The sequence below is a fragment of the Trachemys scripta genome, chromosome 7 (genome assembly GCF_013100865.1).
Source record: "Trachemys scripta elegans isolate TJP31775 chromosome 7, CAS_Tse_1.0, whole genome shotgun sequence".
Taxonomy (NCBI): Eukaryota; Metazoa; Chordata; order Testudines; family Emydidae; genus Trachemys; species Trachemys scripta.
The window spans coordinates 56,991,496-57,011,042 of NC_048304.1; the positions used below are offsets into that span (position 1 = coordinate 56,991,496).

At 47.5% G+C, this 19,547-nt stretch overlaps 1 protein-coding gene across 2 annotated transcripts in view; it reads left to right on the forward strand.

The window, feature by feature from the left end:
- The window catches only part of PIK3AP1 (phosphoinositide-3-kinase adaptor protein 1), a 78,019-nt gene that overhangs the window by 42,345 nt on the left and 16,127 nt on the right, over positions 1 to 19,547 (forward strand). For both annotated transcript variants that reach the window (XM_034776389.1, XM_034776390.1), the window contains 5 exons: positions 541 to 683; positions 1,430 to 1,562; positions 4,382 to 4,578; positions 7,342 to 7,531; positions 15,657 to 15,752. In XM_034776389.1, the coding sequence (XP_034632280.1) occupies positions 541 to 683; positions 1,430 to 1,562; positions 4,382 to 4,578; positions 7,342 to 7,531; positions 15,657 to 15,752 (759 nt within the window). The remainder of the gene's footprint in view (positions 1 to 540; positions 684 to 1,429; positions 1,563 to 4,381; positions 4,579 to 7,341; positions 7,532 to 15,656; positions 15,753 to 19,547) is intronic.

Genomic DNA, 19,547 nt, shown 5'->3' on the forward strand with positions numbered 1-19,547 from the left:
ATTTTTCATCTGAAAGTTTTTTCACCACAAAATGCAAATTCATGTTGACCAAAACATTTTGTGAATTCATGTCAAAGTCATGAATGGTTTTGGTTGAAAAATAAAAATCTTAATTTCCCCCCCCAAAAAAGTCGGGGGGAGGGATGGTTTAGTGGTTTGAGCATTGGCCTGCTAAAGCCAGGATTGTAAATTCAATCCTTGAGGGGGGCCACTTAGGGATCTGGGGCAAAATCAGTACTTGGTCCTGCTAGTGAAGGCAGGGGGCTGGACTCAATGACCTTTCAGGGTCCCTTCCAGCTCCATGAGGTAGATAGGAATTAAAGATGAATCTTTAATTAAAGATTATGTCACGTGATGAAATCTCCAGGAATACATCCAACCAAAATTGGCAACCCTACTGACACATGCCAGATTCACCCACAAATTGAAAAGCTTATGCTGATGGAGTGGAGTGAAACCCCTCCTAATGTCAGTGCTTCTTCTGGGTGCTCACGCTCATTGCCTGTTCTTACTAAGGATTGTTTTCCTTTCCTTTGAAAGACTTAACATCTGGAGCAGCATCTCTGCGGATATATTCAGGTGACTTGATGGTGGGGGAAGCAAACATCAGCTATTACACTGACATGGAAGAGATCGGCAACTTGTTGGCCAATGCAGCTAATCCAGTGGAGTTCATGTGCCAGGTAATGACAATGGAAAAAAAGGCAACTTTTGAAATCAGCCCTTTCTGGGGCAGGAGGTGAGCAAAAAAGATTTCCAAAGCGCTCGGAAGGAAAGAGCTTGCTGGAAGGATAGAAATGTAATCTAATTGTCTTATCGCAGTCAATATTAATTAGGCCTAATGTTTCCCATCTGCAGAAAGCAGAGTGTGCTCTCTCCTTTTGAGGAGCTATGGTAACTCCTAGATCTATTGGCAGCCCAAGGAAAATGCAGTAATTTAACCCCCCAGTTTAGAGTTTGTTAACTTGAGAAACTGGGTTTTACAGAAACTGGAATAAGTCTTCAAGAAATAACAAATCATTTGGAAAGCTAAACATAAACGCCTTGTGCAACATGCGAAACTGACCAGGCTAGTTGAGCGTATCGCAAAAAGTGAAGTAACTCCTTCATTTTTCGCTCGTTTCAAGAAACGACTTACAGTAATCTTTGCATTCCAGGCTCACTCACTGTGCTTTAGAACCTGCATACTCAGTCACTGAGAATAGTAGCAACTGATCATGTAGCTAAATACAGTATCATGAATATGCATCAGGAAGCAGTTAAAATTGCACGTACGACCTTAACTTCGGCCCTTCTGGTCTTTGAGTGTTTAGCATTCTCTTCTCTTGACTTAGTTTTTTGTTTTTAACCTACTTTATACATCCAAACTGAATTGAATGTCTGGCCTGAAAATGCCCACAAGATTAAATTACCTTTCACTTGTGTTCAGGCCTTTAAAATAGTACCATATAACATAGAAGCTCTGGACAAACTGTTGACTGAGTCATTGAAGAACAACATTCCTGCAAGTGGCTTGCACCTGTTTGGAATCAACCAGCTGGAGGAAGAAGATATGACAACAAGTAAGTGTTTAAAAAACGTCCTTGTTACAACTCTCTGCCTGTAATCAATGGCTGTAAAATGAGTCGCCTGCAGCACCATGTAAAATGGAACTACAGGGTTTTAACACATAAAGAATGGAGGAAAGAACCATTACCTTGGCAGGCCTAGGGCAGTATGGACAATAATCTATGGCCAAGATTTTCAAAAGTGCCTAGTGATGTTGGGCACCCAACATGAGCCATCTTTAAAAGAAAATTGAGCCCCTGCTCTCTGAAAATGAGCTCCCTTTCAAGGTGCTAAACTGGGTGCTGTTGTATTAATTTAGATGGAATAAAGGGGCCCAAAGAGACAAAGGCATTAACATAACCCAGTCACTGTCCAACATTAAACAAGGTTTGGGGTTTGGTATCTAGAGACCTCAGCAATGCAAAAAACCAACAACCCCGCATTAAACTCTTTATTGAAAGATACAGAAAAGAATGAAAAACAGTTAATAGTATTTGAAACGTAGGGTATTAAACACGGCTTTCATTTTAACAACATCCCTTGTTCCCTTTCCTTTTAGCTGGAGAGAGTTTTTAGAAGGACACCCCTTTCCCCCCCCCCCCCCCCGCAGTCTTTGAGTTGGTATTTGGTAATAACTGTTCTTTTGGGGGTGAAAGAAAAGAAATGAGTTAAGCTGGACTGGAGCTGTCATTGTTACTGGACTTGTTAAAGTCTGATCCCATTTCTTAGAAGACAAGTCGAGATAAACACAGACACCAGGGGAGAGGAAAGAGCAGCAAAGAGAGCAAATGCAGCTTCTCTCTGATGTTGACTCTCACTTGCAGCCCCGCTCTTGGAAAAACACAAGCAAAGCACACAGTCTGATCAGCCACAGCGATACTGGCAAACTTGTTCCAGCACTGGGCTGTCTAGGGCGTAGCCTTTAGCTGCCTTTTTGGTGACAGGCTTACAGCAGTGTTGGAAAATATACAGTCTTGGCTGACTAAGCTGGACTGTTCTTAGACAAAAGGAAAAAGGAGATGGGAAAGAGAAGAGGTAAGGCAAGGAAGGAAAAGACCACACCAGTGGGGTGGGGGGCGAGAGACAGTCTTGCATCCCTGGTGGGTGGTTGGCATTCAGATGGAGCTGGTAGGGGGTGATGGCATCTGGGTCCCTCTCTCTGGACCAGTCTGGTCATGCATCCCTCAAGCTTAGGACAAAACAGATCCCAGTATGTTGGAGGTGGCAGCCATGATGGTGAAACTTGCTCCAGTAGCCAATTTTTCTCCCCAAAGTCTCTTAATGACCCCAAAAGGGAGTGTCGGGTGCAATAGCCCATCCCCTCATTATTTTCTCCCTCAGTTAGGCCTAATATCCAACATACCCATTTTGGTTTATTCATTTTTGGTCCTCATTCCCTCTTGTTTACCAGGCATGTTCTTAACACAGTCCTTGAATTGTATCAAGAGGCCTTTATGTTTGGACTAATTCATTCTTCTGTCTCCTTTTTATACCTTTTCCCATCAACATTGGTTATTCTAGGTGATTGTGACAGCTTATGCACTTTCACTTCCTTGTTCCCCTTGAGCTCACAATTAGAGTAAATTGGGAGGCCCAGGGCCCGAAATCACTTGTCACTCCTGAAAGTCTTGGCCAACGGTTTTTGTAAAAGTAATGAGTGCAGTGAAGACCATCTTGACCATGTGCCTTAGGGCCTGCCTGGGCAGTGCTTACAGCCTCAGCAGTGAGACACAGCAATGTCTCTGAAAACAGGCCCAGTTTGATAGTGGGTGATTTGATTTTAAATGCCTGAGTCAGAGCAGCCTTTCCAGGTATGGTACCTTGTTGTTGTGGTCAGAGTGCTGCCGAATTCCCCAGGATTAGCACATGGCTTTTGGGGATCTTGGCCAGTACCCCAGGACCCCTTTTTTGGCAGTATTTTCCCCTATCCTCTTCTGTATTGCCTGCCTCTGTGTTTACTCTCCTGATCCTCACTTTGCTGACACACAGCCGGGGTTGGCTGAACAGTGCTGCTCCTTGAATATCCAGAAAGAGCCCCTGTAAACCAGGCAGCTCCCTTTTCCCCCATGCCAGATGGAGCCTTCCTCAGCCTCTGTCCTGGGCAGTGCCTGACATGGGCTGTGCACATCTGCTTCACCAGTATTCATGAGCAAAGCATGCTCCTTGGCATGGAACCAGCAAATGCTCGGGCACTCTGGGAGGCGCGTTTACAAACTTTGCTCAGGCTGAAATTAGCCACGTGCTTCTTCACCATGATGTCATGTGTCTGCCACTGTTTAGTGAGAATGTGCCTTGTTTGTTGCTAACTCTGCCATCTAGTTTCTTGAGGGTTCACTACCCCGCCCCCAACACCTGATGTGCTCCCCTACTTCATGTTGCTGATGCATTCACCAGAGAACAGCTTTTCCCATTTTCACTCTCTTCTCCCTGCCCTTCCAGCTGATCTAGAGATGGGGCCAAATGCAGTGCCAGCGGTGCCCCAGTGTGCCAGGCAGGTGTGCCCTCCTGCAGCATTTTTCATGAGAAGATCTAAGTGTCTTTGAAGCTGAGATTTTCATGGCTAAGTTGCAGCTTTGAAATGCCTTAAGGGATCTGGATGCTAAACTCCCAGGAAAACCAATGGGAACTGGGCATCCGAATGTCCTAGATAGCTCTGGCTGGCTCAGCCCTACAAGCCGAGCTCCGCTCCATTCTGACATGGTGGAGCTCTTCCAGGGCTATTTAATGTGCTGCTTTTGTGTGCCTCCCCCTTTACCAGCCGCTGCATTCATCACCCACTGGGTGTGTTGATGCCAGAGAGGAGCTTGATTTCTAAAAGCCTTTGTTCTCTCAGATCAGAGGGACGAAGAGTTGCCGACGCTACTTCACTTTGCTGCAAAATATGGTCTGAAGAACCTCACAGCCCTGCTGCTTACTTGCCCAGGAGCCCTGCAAGCCTACAGCGTAGCCAACAAGTATGGGTACTACCCAAACAACATTGCCGAAAACCATGGCTTTAAGGACCTGCGGCAGTTCATTGATGAATACGTGGTAAGAGGGAGCAAGGTGCTGCCAGAGGGGGCTGTAGGGCTTGCACTTTGCACAGTGAAAGCTGCCCCAGATTGCTCTCCGTCAGGCTGGTAACCTGTCACTGAGGACGGTGCTGCGCACTGGGATGGCAAGCAGTGGAGGAGGGTGGAGAGGAAATTGGCATACCATGACTCCTCTTGCTGTAAGGTGGGGCTGGCACCTGGGTGCAGCATGGGAGACTGGGGAAGATGGGTAGAGGGCTCTCAGAGAGGAGCAGAAGAGATAGAAACAGAATATGCACTTCTGGTCCCCTTCACTCACCACCCTCGGGACCAGCATGCTGCTACGGATGCGTCCATGGCATCCGACCCTTGGTGTAAAGCCCCTGAGATAAACCCTAATGCTGCCAAAGCTGCAGCCCTTCCATCCTTTTCTGTCCAGCGAAGTGCCGCGGCACCGACTCAGAGTGTGCTGGGATGCTGGGGCCCCAGAACTCTCTCTGATTGCCTACACTTCAAAGTCTTTGCACATTGTCACTTCAAAGCAGCAGGAAAAGAAGCTGAGGGGAAGTGCTCTGAAAGTGACAAGCACTTTGCAAGCACAAGGGTGACGCCTTGGGTTTAGATCTCTGTGCAGAAGGCCTTGCACTTGTTAGCTTGGGGGTTACATGTTCAAAAGTGGAGAGACTTAATGAGACAATGGAGGGGGATGTTTGCCCTGCCCAGTAGGGGGGAAGCCCTGTTTTGAAGATTTGGGTGCTACTTAGGTCTTGTGATGGTTTTCTGTGCAAAGGCAAGTGACAGACTAAAATGGACTGTGCAGGCTCCTGATGGGAAGCTACTAGCCAGGTTGTGTGGCCTTGCCCCAAAGTCAGTGGGGTTACAAGGCTGTGAATCTCCTCTCTTTCATTAAAACCTGTGTACTTCCGGAAGAAGTGCAGGAGGCTGAGAAAATCCAGCTGCCTCCAGCCCTATTCTTTGGTCAATACACCATGAGCGTCACAGGCCTGGCCTGGCCTATGCTAGCTGTTTCTCCCACGCCTGTTGTGGTGAGAGAGCTAGTCAGGCTTGAAATAGCAGCCCCAATGTGCTATCCGCCATGTCGCGTTTACTGTAAGCACAAGTCAGTGGTCTGCGTTAGTGCAGCCACTGGTGGGGGCGAGAGCTGGAGATGCTAACAACCAAAAAGGCACTGTAGCAATAGCCAGAGGAGACGAGGTGAGAAGGCTCCTTCCAGCTGTATGGCAGAGAGTTAGTGGCTTGGCCTGGAGCATAGTCGGTGCTGGGTTTGCGGGAGAGCAGCTGGGGAAGCGTTCTGCCTCACCAGCACAGGCCTTGTAAAGTTAGTGCTGCTCTCTAGTGCAGCAGCTGCACAAAGAATTCCATTGCCCTGAGAAACGAAAGTTGCTGGTATTACACGAGCGATGATCAGCTGTGAGGTTTCCTGTTGGTCTCTCGGAGGAGGCGGGCTGTGCACTCCCAGAACACATTGCTTCATGTTCTAGTACAGCTGTCAAAAAAAGAGGAAACTAAATCCAGAGTGAAGCAGGGGCTGGCCCTTTCTCGCAATGCTTGGGGTGTGAGGAACTGTTTCTTCCACCCACATCTCCAGCTAAAGGCTCCAACGGCAGCTTCTGTATGAGCCATCTCCACCTTAGAATGAGTTTGGCACTTGTCCTGGCACTTCCAAGTGTGTGAGGCATGAGGCGGAGTTAGCAGAGGAGCAGCAACTGTTTAAAAGTTGTACTCGCTGGCCAGGGGTGTTCTCCTGTACCTGGAATAGCTGGCAAAGGCAAACACAGCATCTCCCCATATTACTAATACATCGCAGGGCTAGGCAGGGGAATCTGCAATCTCCATTCTATACAGTAGTGGCGGCAGCTGCTGGTTTTGGGGTCAAGCCAGGTCTCCTACTTTCCCATGTTGCCTCCTCTCTCAATGGCTGTTCTGCATCTGGGGGGATTGGGTTCTCTCTCCTGTCCCCCTCCTTATGCTGGATTCCTGCACCTGAACTTGCTCCTCCACTGAGCTACCCTCTTCAGCTCCACACAGGAGCCAGCTCAACAGCAGGTGGCCAGGGAGGACCTCATGTTGGTGCTAGTGTAACACCGACAGACCCCGGTCGTCAGCAGGCGGGATCGAACCTGGGACCTATGGAGCCTAGTGCATGAGCCTCTACCGCATGAGCTAAAAGCCAACTGGCTGTTAGCTAAGACTGTCGAGCAGACTCATTTAACTCTCTCTCTCTCTAAGTGGTCTCGGTGCCACTAGGTGGGACAGAAGACCCCCCCCCCCGGAGGTGTGTGGGTTACACTAGTGCTGCTAGAGACAGCTTGGGTGGCCTCTCAAAGACCTGGCTATCCACTGTAGCATAGACCCTGAATCTGTGCAGCTATGAAGGGGACTAAGGTACATTCAGCCTTCGATGGGTTTACACTGGAAGGCTCTTTCCATAACAAGTGGGTGGCAGACTTATCCTGATATTGGCACTGATTTCCCAGAAGGGGAGACCTGCAGATGCAGTTGTGGGCTCAGAGGATGGATGTGCTGGTGAAATATACCAGATGGATGCCCCTGGAGACTTAAGCCCTCTGCTTGCTTATAGCATGGGCAGCAATTAAATCTGCTAACTCTGGACCCTGGATGGATGCAACTTTTAAAAACATTTTTCACATGCACTCAGTAAATCTGAACATGCTAATGCACTGCACTTCACACAGCAAGAGCAGCTTTATTTCCCAGATTCTCTCTTTACTGAGTCTTTTGCTTACACTCCTTCCTCCAGGAAACTGCTGATATGCTGAAGAGTCACATTAAGGAGGAGCTGATGCAGGGCGAGGAAGATGACTCTGTTTATGAGTCCATGGCTCACCTCTCCACCGACTTGCTGATGAAATGCTCCCTGAATCCTGGCTGTGATGATGAGCTCTATGAATCCATGGCCAACTTTGCCCCTGATGCCACAGACGATCTGTGTATGTATAGACTTTAAGTTGTGTGGAGTGTTGCAGGCCTTGTCAAACTAAATCTCTTATTATGTTAAGCCGAGTGTTTACACATAGCAGTTCCCTGACTGCATTTATAATGTGTTTTGATTGTAACATTTCTGCTCTGTCCACACCAGCAACACTAAAAGATGGTTGGGCTACTGTCAGCTTTGAGATAACAGGCATAAAAAGAAGTAACGCTTTCATCATTAGACTGCAGATCTTGCTCTGCATGAAAGAAGTATGTTAAAAAAGGCACCTCCTTTTTTAGTAGGAGTAGGACTGATCTCTAAAAGGAAGGACAAGGAACTTCAATCTGATATAGAAGCTGAGAAGCCAATGTAGTGACTTGAGAGGAGGCAGGACAAGTTAAAAAGTGTGGGTTGCTACTGTTTAACTGCTTGTGAGAAAATCAGCTGTCAGGGGAGGGGAGGGTATTGGCACTTAAAAAATTCACTGCTTCAGGGAAAACTTCTCCTACTGAAACACTTCTGTGTATAGACAATATATCTTGGATTGCTCTCTCCTCCCCATATGAATATGAAGGACACTATAAAACAAGATCTGTGTTGCTTAGGGGTTCATTTACCACTGCTGTTTATCCTTCACCTGAATTCATAATCCCGTCTTTGTGACGTCTCATTTGGTTGCTGTGGAGATGGTTATGTTGCTACAAAACCAGGTTGTTAGGATTTCAGGTGAAGAATAAGCAGCAGGAGCAATTGAATGCCTCAGCCACAAAGATCCTATTGTCCCTAGTACTTGCGTGAGGGCTGGGGAGCTGTGACTAATGTGTGCTGTTTCAGAAGTAGTCTGTGTAGAATTGGTTTCTAGATGTTGGTTTGGATAGTTCTATGGAGAGTGGGTAGATCTCTGTTTAAGGTAAAGTGGTCAGGCCAAAAAAATTGGAGGAAAAACTAGTTGAGTTTAGTGGGTTGAAATGCCGAGACTCTCCAGAAACGCAGTAGGACTTACTCATTCTTTTGATGTACGGTTTCCTATAACTTACTCTCTGAGACTTTTGAATTGGAATGTAGAATGCAGCTATGCTCCCAAAATGGCCTCATGAGATTCCATACTGTGTTCTCCGACTTCAAATCAAATGTGCTCAGCTGATGAGTAAAAGTGGGCTGATTGCCAGTCCTGCAAACTTGGGGTCTGAGTCAGGCTGCACTTCCTGAACCTTACCAGTAGCAAAGATTCTGTAGGCCCCAATGTGCTCTCGCGACATGTGCACAAGGCCAGTGACTTTGGTGGCTTTGCAGAGGTCTAAAAGACTAGAACGAAGTGATTCTCTTGGTGCACAAAAAGGAACTGAATCCAGTTTATGCTGCTGTATTGGCTCTGCAGGGCTGGCGGAAGTAAAGAACAAAAAGTTCTGTCACAAATGGGCATCTTGGCTCTGAATACACACAAGGAGCAGATCTGAACAAGAGGGTGACATCTTAAAAACTCTGCAGAACAGAGCTGTTCTTTAAATCTGAGGTTTGGTCTGTCTGCATGGATAAAGAGCCTCTAGCTCTTTCTGTAACAGTGTGTTTGCTCTTATGTCCAGGGCTGTGCTGTGTTTTCTGTACTCCGCATGGCTATCACTTTCTACCCCAGGGGCTGGTGGTGGTATAAAGAATAAATCTTTGAAGGCCTTACGGAGTCTTTACCTGGGAAAATTCTTAGGCCTAGATAGTTTTTGCCCCTATGTAACTGTATTGGTGTAGAGACGGATACAGCTCAACTGGTGGTGTAACTTAGTGTTGATGCAGTTATTTTAGCATACAGGTGTTTGACTGGTGTCTGAAATAAGCTATACTGATATCAAGACAAGCCCTTACTGAAAGTGGTGGGAGTATTGCCTGAGTTAGGACTGACTTAACAATTATAGACTTCAAGATTTGGCACCTAGTTAAAGCTCTGTGGAAATGAAAAACTACATAGAAAAGTGAAACATGATGCTTGTTGACACATTTCCTCCAGGTTGGAACTGATTTCTAGTATTTCCAATGGCTTCTCTGAACAAGGGACATTACTAAGCCACAACCATATCAGTAACATGCCCACCTGGCAGGATTGGACCACAGTTCTTGCTACACACTTCGAGAACTGACCCGAGAAAGCCTGAAAGCACCAAGTGGTTACCTGGGTTAATGAGAAGCTATTTGAAATGTAATCAGTTTCAAAGCGTTAAAAATAGCTTCAGGTTTACACACTGGTACTGAGTCCCCCAGCCAGTCTCTAGTCTTGATCCCTTTAGTCTTTTCAATGCTTTTTTCTCTCTCTGTTGGCCTAGGGAAATGAATTCTGTGCAAGGAACACAGAGAATTTTTACTTTGTGGGTCTGACAATTTCTCTAACCATTCAGTTCCAGAAAGAGGTGTTACTTGTGCTAGGATTAGGACAGATTCAGACACTAGTGTGATGTCTAAGCTGATAGTGTCTCATGAAATTCAGTTTTAAGATGGGCCACACAACCACAGAGCTGGGAAAGAACTGTTCCTATACAGAACTCTGTGTCCCTGGCCCTGTCCAGTGCAGGGTTATTCCCTACAGCCACTTCCCCAGTGTTGTTCTAAATGCTCATAACCTACTTCCCTTCACAAACTAGCACACAGCCAAATAGCTCTTGCTGTTAAGAATATTTTTGATATTGAGCCTAAATTGTCCTTTGGTTAATTTCATCCCATTAATTGTAGGAATTCCCCCTTCAGTACAATTCCCCTCTGATTACACCTTACATTTGACCTTACAAGTATTTGAAACTTTCAGATATAAGGAAATTGCAGCAGGTTTGTTGGGTTGCAGGTAGATGCAGCCAAGAGGTATGAAGGGGGAGTTATCCTTTTCACCTCACTTCTGCATTGTGAACAAAGGGACCATTTTGTCTTAATCACTGTGAACTCTTTTCCTCCACCAACCTCTCCTGCTCAGTTCCAAACCCTGGATCTAGGAAATGTGGCCTTTTGAATGAGTCTGTGTGCCAGAGCTGTTCTCCCGACTTCCACCTCCTAACTCTTGGGGGTTGACTAATCTTTAACCAGTGGGTTCTTTTTGATCTAAGTACAGGGCAAACTTCGTGCCTGGAATCGAAGGTGCTTTTCCTAAGAAGATGCCAGAGGGTAGGGTCTGATGTACCTGATTAGCGAGGGCGTGTAGTGAAGCCTGCTGGAGGGAACAATGGAACAGTTTCCTTAAAGCGTGGAGCAGAACACATCCTATCATGCAGAAGTACCAGACAATGTCAAGGAACTGGCCAAAGTCCCCATGTCTGTAGTTTACCACTGTTCGGGTCTGTTTCTTACACTGCAGAAGGCTCCATGTATTAAGGCCTTAGCACATGCAGCTCAGTGACGACCGACTGGAGCGTGAAGGTGGAGATTTGTTACGTTTTATTCCAGTCTCTGAACCAATAAGGAGAGCAATGATATACTTGTAGGAGGAAGCTATGGGGAACTTCTGCCCTCCTCCAAGGCTATGTGTTTCTTGAGTCTGTTCACTCTGTTCCCAGCCAGGGGAAGGCATTTACTTCCTCGGCTAGATAGTTCTGTGACCCACATTTTGACTTGCTAATTATGACACTTATTTTTGTTTGCAGCCAAGGGTGCTGGAACTAGGAGTGCTGGGAGTGTGGGAGCACCTCCTGGCTTGACGTGGTTTCCATCATAAACAGAGTTAACGGTTTGGTTCAATGGTTTTCAGCACCCACACTGTACAGATTGTTTTAACGCTACTGTCTGCAGCCCTAAAGCCCCCTTTTCCCCCTCTAGCAATTACTCAAATAACACTCTGCCCCTTTCTAGGGCCTGGCATCCACTGACTTCAGTGCATTTAACAAACTGCAATCTTCCGGCCAGGAGCAGCCAAAGCATCCTAAAAGTGGGGGGACCACAGGCGCCCAAACTGTGGCCCCACCTCCATGTCACCCATCCCTCCTGAGATCCCACCCCTGCCCCACCCCTTCCCCCAAGACCCTGCCCCTGCACCGCCTCTTCCCCCGAGGCTCCACCCACCACTCACTCCTTCCCGCACCATCCTCCTGTGGCTTGCCCTTACGTCCGGTAAAAAGTGGAGGGACCATGGCCCCCTGGTCCTTCTTGTTCTGGCACCCCTGCTTCCGGCCACCTGAGGAGCATTAACTCCATTTTAGATGGGTAAATAACCATGTCACTTTCCCTCTGTTGCTGTGTGCATGTGACCTTGGACAAAGGTCTGGGGCACCAGATTGTCTGCCTGATTCCCAGCCCTGTTACCTTAACCATAGAGCATCCAGGTGCAGGAACTAATGCAGCCAGAGCTTCATGCTTTAGAAAGTTAAATAGTTAATCTTGCAAGCCCCCTTTGGAAGGGACACTGCTGGAACAGCAGCTTTTAAATGATTGTGCCATGAAGTGCAGAATGAGGTTTCAGAACCCCTGAATCCTTTTTAAGAGTGGATTTTGTTAGCTGCTCACATTGTCTTTTCCCATCGTAGTGAGCTGTGTTATTTCCATCCCCCTCCCCCCCGCATAGACAAGGTTTTTCTAACCTGTGTCTACGGATTGTAGGTAGTGCACAGAACTGCAGCCTTCTTGTCTTCCTCAGGTGAACAAAGGGAATTTTTTTTCTTAGGGTTGTAAGGGACCTCAGGAGGTCACCTAGTCCAACCCCCTGCTCAAAGCAGGACTAATCCCCAGACAGATTTTTACCCCAGTTCCCTAAATGGCCCCCTCAAGGATTGAACTCACAACCCTGGGTTTAGCAGGCCAATGCTCAAACCACTGAGCTATCCCTCCTCCAAAATGTACAAAATGTAACTGCTTTAAAATTCTGGGGTGAGATTATGGCAAAACACTGAAGTCTTTGTGTTAAGTAATAGAGAACTGACCTCTGAACACAGCTGGCTTTGTGTGTGCTCGGTAATAGCTGACCACAAGTGTGTCTGAAGACCTAATGGAGAAGGGAGCAGGGGTTTCTTTACGTGCTAACGTAAAAGGCAGGTGCAGCCATGCACTGAGGCAGCCCATGTGTATAGTTGGTGTCTCTAAGATCAAGGGGCAGTGACTGAACGTCCAGAAGGTCCAAGGCTCTACTGGCTGAGTGAGAAGCTGTTAACCCACATGAAATCTCCAGTCGCTGCACAGAATGGGAAGGGAAATCGGAAGGCTGTCTTTTATCTTAAATGCTACGTAGCATGACACCTCAGATTCCAGCATGGCTTCTCCTCTCCCTGCTGGCTTCACACCACAAGATCCTTCACCCTGGGTCCCCTGATTAGCTCAAGCAAACCTGGGGTCACTTGCAAACTATTGCTGGGCACCTGGCTGTGAGGCCCAGACTTTGTGGGTGACTCTTCTCCCCCTAATCCCTGCCCCAGAGTCTCATTTCTGATGAGGTAAGGGGAATAGATAATCCATCTGGGGGATGTCCAAGGCTTCAGCTCGATATGGTGACATGGGTAGGACATTAATAGGTGTCATCTGTATACAAGGCAGATCTGTGTGCCAGGAGACAATGATGTGGTAATTGCCTGTCAGGCAAGCCCAAGAGCCTGCCTACATCTGGGAAGCTAATCTCTCTTCCCCCAGTCTGCAGTTCCCTGTGATGTGCCACTAATCCCTTCGTCTACTTCACTGAGTAATGTCACATACTTGATATTTTATTTATACTTGTAGCTCATCCTCCTACAGAGTCAGGTATATGGGACCATGCATGAGGATAACCTACCTCTGGTGTTTCAGCCCCTTATTTTTGTCCATTTGGAGTCTGCAGTACAGCAGTGTCTAATATATAAGCTGCTGTATTTCATACCACTTGGGTATTGTCCTTTGACTCCTGGCAAGTTTCCAGCATGGCTCTCAGCTGGGCAAAGTTTGGGATCCCTGTTATAGTTTTCACTCATCCATGGCAAAATCAGCTTGGCCTTCTACTGGGAAAGGAAAAAAAGAACAGCCCATAAACGGAACACATACCCTACAGGCAGTTGGTGGGATTAGTGAGTTGTTAACTAATCCTGGCTAATGCCCCATAAAGCAGATCTGGTTTCTACCATGGGTCACTCACTAACCAAGTGTAACAGTGATCCCTTGGTATAAGATTTTCTCTGTCTGAAATAGATTGACAACTTATTGGCTAGATAGATCGATTTTACCCAGAAAAGCAGTAGCCTTCTTATGCAGTAGTTATCTCCGGTAGTTGACGCATGGTGAAAAGATTTGGCTACGCAATAGAAAACTCCCCAACTTCCTGTTACTGTGCTGGTCTAATAATTCTGCAGAGCATTGAAAAAAAAGGGGAACAGGAGACTGTCTCTTTGTTTTCTATGCAGAAAAGGAAAGGAATTTTGCATTCCCAACGCTGTCTACTCCACTCTGAAATCCATACATCAATGGCTTGGTTCATGCCTGATTGTATAAGTTGTAAATACCAGTCTGTTAAAATTATTGATTACTTGGATAAAAATGACAAGTTTCTGTACAAAGACATGCGCTCTAATGCTGAAATATTGGACATGTATAGCCAACTCCAGCTGAGCAGCCCAAAGTGTCTTCCAAACAGTAGCTAATCCTCAACGCCCTGTTGGCACCTTCATTGAACTCTCCACCACTCAATCTGTTGTTCACCTCTGTCTGTACAGCAATGGCCTTCCTTAGCTGCACACTTGAGGAACTTGGCAGAAACCCTGTGCAAAACGTACTGAGCAAGAGCAACTTTCAGTGGCTTATAACTTGGCCACAGTAAAACCAACCTTGACCAAAATATGCATTTCCACAGATGGGGCCTGTAATAGTTAAAGCACTTGCTTAACATTCTTAAAGTTCATTCCTGATCAGCAAAGCCCGGAAGAATGTGCTCACATGCTTCCCTAAATAGGAGTCTGTGGCAAGGTGCTCCACTCCCTGCTAGGATGGCGCCTCCTCCTGGTCACTCAGGGATATAGCATGCAAGGTCAACACCCTTCCCATGGTTGCATGCCATTTCTCCACCTCTCTCTCTCTGGGTCAGAAGCCCCACTCTTGCTCCATGAGCTGCTGCTGCTGCATCTTTGTGACTTGGCTCTCCAGCCAGGTCACTCTACATGTTTTCCCCTTCCTTCAGCAATCCTGGGCAGTCTTCCCATTCACTGCCGCAGAGTGCCACTTCCTCAGTGGCTGGCAGGAGAACCTGGAGCCACCCTTTACTCCAGGTTCCGGCTCAGGGACCCTCTAGTCAGCAGTCAAGGTCTGTTCCCTTTTAGACCTTACTGGCTTTTCCTGAGGCCTTTCCTTACCCCCTGGCACTACCCCCCATCCCCTGCAGGTTTGCTAGCAGCTAGAGGCTCCAACCTCCATTGTACTAACTGCTGTAAAGATTTGTAGTAAAGACAGTCTCTATCTATCCTAAACAGCTTACAGTCTTAATTTCCTCTCCAGCCATTTCAGCTGCAGAACATCACACAAAACTTGTTTGGTGGGAATAGCATATCTGCCTTCATGTTAAACAGCTGAACCTTTCTATACATTAGTCTCGTCCAGGCAGGAACAACACCTGGAAATTTCAGTCTGAAAGGTGAAAGTGTTGGGAAGTTATGGGCAAATAAAGACAGGGTTAGAATTTAGACGTAATTGTAGTGTCTCTACTGTTCCAGTGCTGGGTATTAGGCTGCATCCGTACTTAAAATGAAGGTTGTCATAGCTACGGTGCTTAGAGGTGTGAAAAATCCACACCCCGGAGTGCCATAGCTACGCCGACCTAACTTCCGTTGTGCTAGCTACTGTCGCTCGGGGAGGTGGTGTTCCTACAGTGATGGAAAAACCCCTTTCATTGCCACAGTCTGCATCTACACAATGTAGCTATGGTGCTAGAGTCCCCGTAGTGTAGACATGGTTTTAGACTGGATACAATGCAGTACATTCTCCTTTCAGACTAGGCATGGAACTCTCACTAGTCTTACTGGGACTTAGCCCCACAATCATCTCTTGAGGCAAATACTTGTGCTTGGAATTGTCCAAATTGTCCATCCTAAAGTTGAGTGACTGGTCAGTGGGCCTGGGTGTTTCAGAAATCGCAGGTCCGCTAATCATATTGGGTTTGTGAACAGCTAATGGAAAACACGGTGTGGTTGAAGACATAGTTAATGGATTACTCTTCCCAATTGTTCTTCCAGATGTAGAGATGCTTCAGTCAAAACCCGAAGCCACAGTCGCTAAAGACCAGCTTTCTCTGAATATAAAAGACTCTATGATCCGCAAATTTTTAGAAGGTGAGAGCTGGGGGACGGGGATGGAGAGTGGAAGTGGTGGGGGGTGGAGGGGTTAGGGTTAATCAAAATAAATTCTGTTTGAGATTTTGTCCTGCTCTGTAAGGATAGAAGCATATCTCCAGTGCTCAAGGTGGATGGCTCTGCTGCACTGGGTATTTTCCCCATCTGCTGAAAAGTGTTCAGTACAGCAGGGAAGGTGGTTTGCATATCTGCAGGGTCACAGCGGGGAGGGATAGCTCAGTGGTTTGAGCATTGGCCTGCTAAACCCAGGGTAGTGAGTTCAATCCTTGACAGAGCCATTTAGTGATTTTGGGGGAACCTGTCAGGGACAGTACTTGGTCCTGCTAGTGAAGGCAGGGGACTGGACTCGATGACCTTCAAGGTCCCTTCTAGTTCTATGAGATAGGTATCTCTCTCTCTCTCTCTCTATATATATATATAACCAACTTGATTTGTGTTTTAACTCAGAGTAAGATCCAGTTCTGGTTCTATCCCCTCCCCCGTTATTAAGTGACATGAATATTCAGACAGGGAGGTTCTCCTGTATACACTCGCCTTTCTGTGGCCTTCTGCTCTCCATGTTAAGAGGACATCAGCCCCCCTAAAGATGCCCGAGTGCAGATCTGCCTGGGGGAGGAGTTTAAGTTCTGACTAAGAGGTGGCTAGTTATTATCCTCAACTACCTGGTTGTGTAGATAGGGATGTGGCCTCTGCATTGACTTCAGTGGGAAAGGATGGTGTCCAGAACCTCTCAGACCAGACCTCTGCTAGGTGCTTAATTGAGGTACCTGTCTTGAAAGCTTTTGGCCTATATGGTTTCTGCACGTACGATGCTCCAGAAGGGGTTCTACTCTGTGGAAATGGCATAATGGGGCTCCAGGTTTCATATCAAACATCCTCAGGTTTTCCTAACTAGCATCCCTGCGAACTCTGCCTGGGCCCTGAGAGCCAGTCTGGATTATATCCCTCTCTCACATCACCAGCAACTAAGGGTTTGTCTATGCTGACACTTAGTTTGTGGCAAGCAGGAGTGTGAATGCAGGGCTGGCTCCAGGCACCAGCCGAGCAAGCTGGTGCTTGGGGCGGCAGCTTGTAGGAGGCGGCATTCTGCCCAATCCTAGGGCTGCACGGCTGCTTTTTTGTTGTTGTTGTTGTTCCGCTCCGGCCGCCCTGTAGGGGCAGCAGTGTGGAGGACGGGAGCGCCCTGCTGCAAGCCCGGCAGGGCAGCCCGTGTCCTTCCCTCCCCGCCAACCGGAGCGGCGCGGAGCCCTCCCGGCTGAAGCCCTGGCCGCCCCCCTTTTCTCTCTCCCCCCGCTCCCTCTCCCTCCCCACGCTAGCCGGGGCACATCTGCAGGGCAGGGAGTCCCCCTGCACCCTGGCTCTGGCCGCGCCGCAGGTTTTTTTTGCTTTGCTGTTCTGGCCACTGTGGCTTTTTTTTTTTTTTTGCTTGGGGCAGCCAGAAAGCCAGAGCCGGCCCTGTGTTAATGTACTCTGCACTAGCCTGCCACAGACCAGCTGTCCACATGGACACATTAACAAACTGTTAATGCACTTTTAATCTAGTCCCGTTTCAAAAAAGCCCAAGTTTCTGCAAGTCAAACTAGGCCTTTAGTGATGCTGTGCAAGCACACTGTCTGTAGGTGCAACTCATAGAATTTAGTGAACAATCCTGTGGCTGCACAAGAAGGAATCTAATTCAGCTCCCTCTGCTAGGTGTGTTTCTGTTGGGTTAAGAGGTAACAATCAAACATTTTCTTGTCACTGAAGTCAGCAGATTTGAGTATACACACCTCCTGGGCCAGACAACCTAATGACAAAGTTGGCATTCGTAGACCAAGTTTCTTTGGGGAGAAGAGGAGGCAAATATTAACTTTCAGAACTGAGAACAGTCCTTCTCTTGAACCCCATTGTCTCCAGTGTGGGCAGCTGTATGTGTTCAAAGATCATGAGACTGAGAGATTTTTCTTTGCTTTCTGCTTTGTGGGCCTTTACTGTACGCTCAGGTCAGGTTTACACGCTTTTCTCCAGAAATATGAGGGCTAGCAGCTGGCTTTTTATTTAAATGAAAGCAGAAGTTCTTGATTGCCCAACACCACATGCTGTATCACTCATGCTAAAACCATGTTTTGGCAACACTGCTTCTAAAATGGCTTATCCTGCTTGTACCAAATGCTGAACATCCAAGATCTGCCCTTGGGTAAAACATTTCACATAATTTCGTGTGGATCGCTTGATGAAGTTAGTAAGGTGTTTGTTCAAATTCTGGCCTATACAGGGAGGCTATCTTAAACCTTAATTATGGAAAGCTGGGGCATTTCTCCATACCACAGGAAGCTGGGGATGTGTAGGCAAAAAGACCTCTGTGGAAAATAGCGGCCTAGAAAGGAGAAATAAAACTGTGTGAGGTTGGATTCCTCTTACTCTTTGCTTGTGCAGGCCAGATAATTAACAGCCAGGCAGCTATGAAGCCCTCTTTGAATTCCAGCCACTAAGTATCTTAATCACTCTTTGTTGCTAGTCTCCGGTTGATGGCAAGGGATCATTTTCATGAGACTGTGCTGCTGATCAGCTAGGAAGTATCAGGGGAGTTGCTTGGTTGAACCGGGTGCTGTTGCTTTCTGGAGAGCAACAGGTGTCTGAGGCCAGGGCTTATACCGGCATTTTTGCTGGTAGAATTTACACTTGTTTGGCAAGCGAAACAAGGTGTGCTAAGCTATACTGGCAAATGCTACTTTTTGCTGGTATAAGCTGGGTCTGCACTAGGTGGGTTTTGTCAGGAGAGCTATACCGGAAAACCTTATAAGCATAGAGTAGGCCTGAGTGTTGCTTTGGGAAAGCCTGCTGCAGGCTGGTACCTGCCTGTGCTGCTCTGAGCCTTCGGGAGGGCACGTGGGCCTAGCGGAGGAACTGGCCATTAGGTCAAGTCAGGAGGATTAAATGAACGTGGCTTGGCCAGGCCACAGTGGGCCCGTGGATTTCATGCCAGTGTGGAAGTGTGATTCTTACTGCATGGCTGCAGGGAAGAAAATCCAACTGGGAAACGTGATTTGCTGCCCTCGTGGATGCCCTGGCTAAATGCAAATGTCTCTCTGCTGCTGCCTGCCTGACTTCCGGCTCTGATCCCTGCCCCTCTGCATTCTCCGACTCAAGTCAGCCCTCAGCTCTGTGCCGCCACCCTCCCCGACATGCTCTGAGTCCCCAGCCCTTACTGCCTCTGACTCTTCAGATTCCTGGTGGCTCCTCTTCTGCTTCCCCACATCACCAGCTCAGAAGCAGAACAAGACTGAACTGCCCCTGGTAACACTAATCCCCCAGCTGCTCTGCACATACCCCTGCCCTTGCCAGCCATGCAGAGTCAGCCCTGGGTCACCTGCCTCACTGAAGAGGGAGGGGTGACCCAGTGACTAGGGCCTGGGCCTGGGCCTCAGGAAGCCCAGGTTCAGTTACATGCTGTGACCTTGTGTGAGTCATTTAAACCTCTCTGAGCCTCCGTTCCCCCTGGGGACAATGGCACTCCCCTACCTCACTGGGGTGCTGAGGATAAATAGGTTAAAGATAGCGAGGCGCTCAGGGTGGGCCACATGTGAGTACCAGAGTGGGTTTCTTCCACTGAGAGGATCCAAATGGTTTGGTGCAGCTCCCATGCCAAGACGTCAGCATTCCAGTTAGTGAATACGCAGACAGGAACACAGGAATTACTTCCTATCAGAAGAACAGGAGTACTTGTGGCACCTTAGAGACTAACAAATTTATTAGAGCATAAGCTTTCGTGGACTACAGCCCACTTCTTCGGAT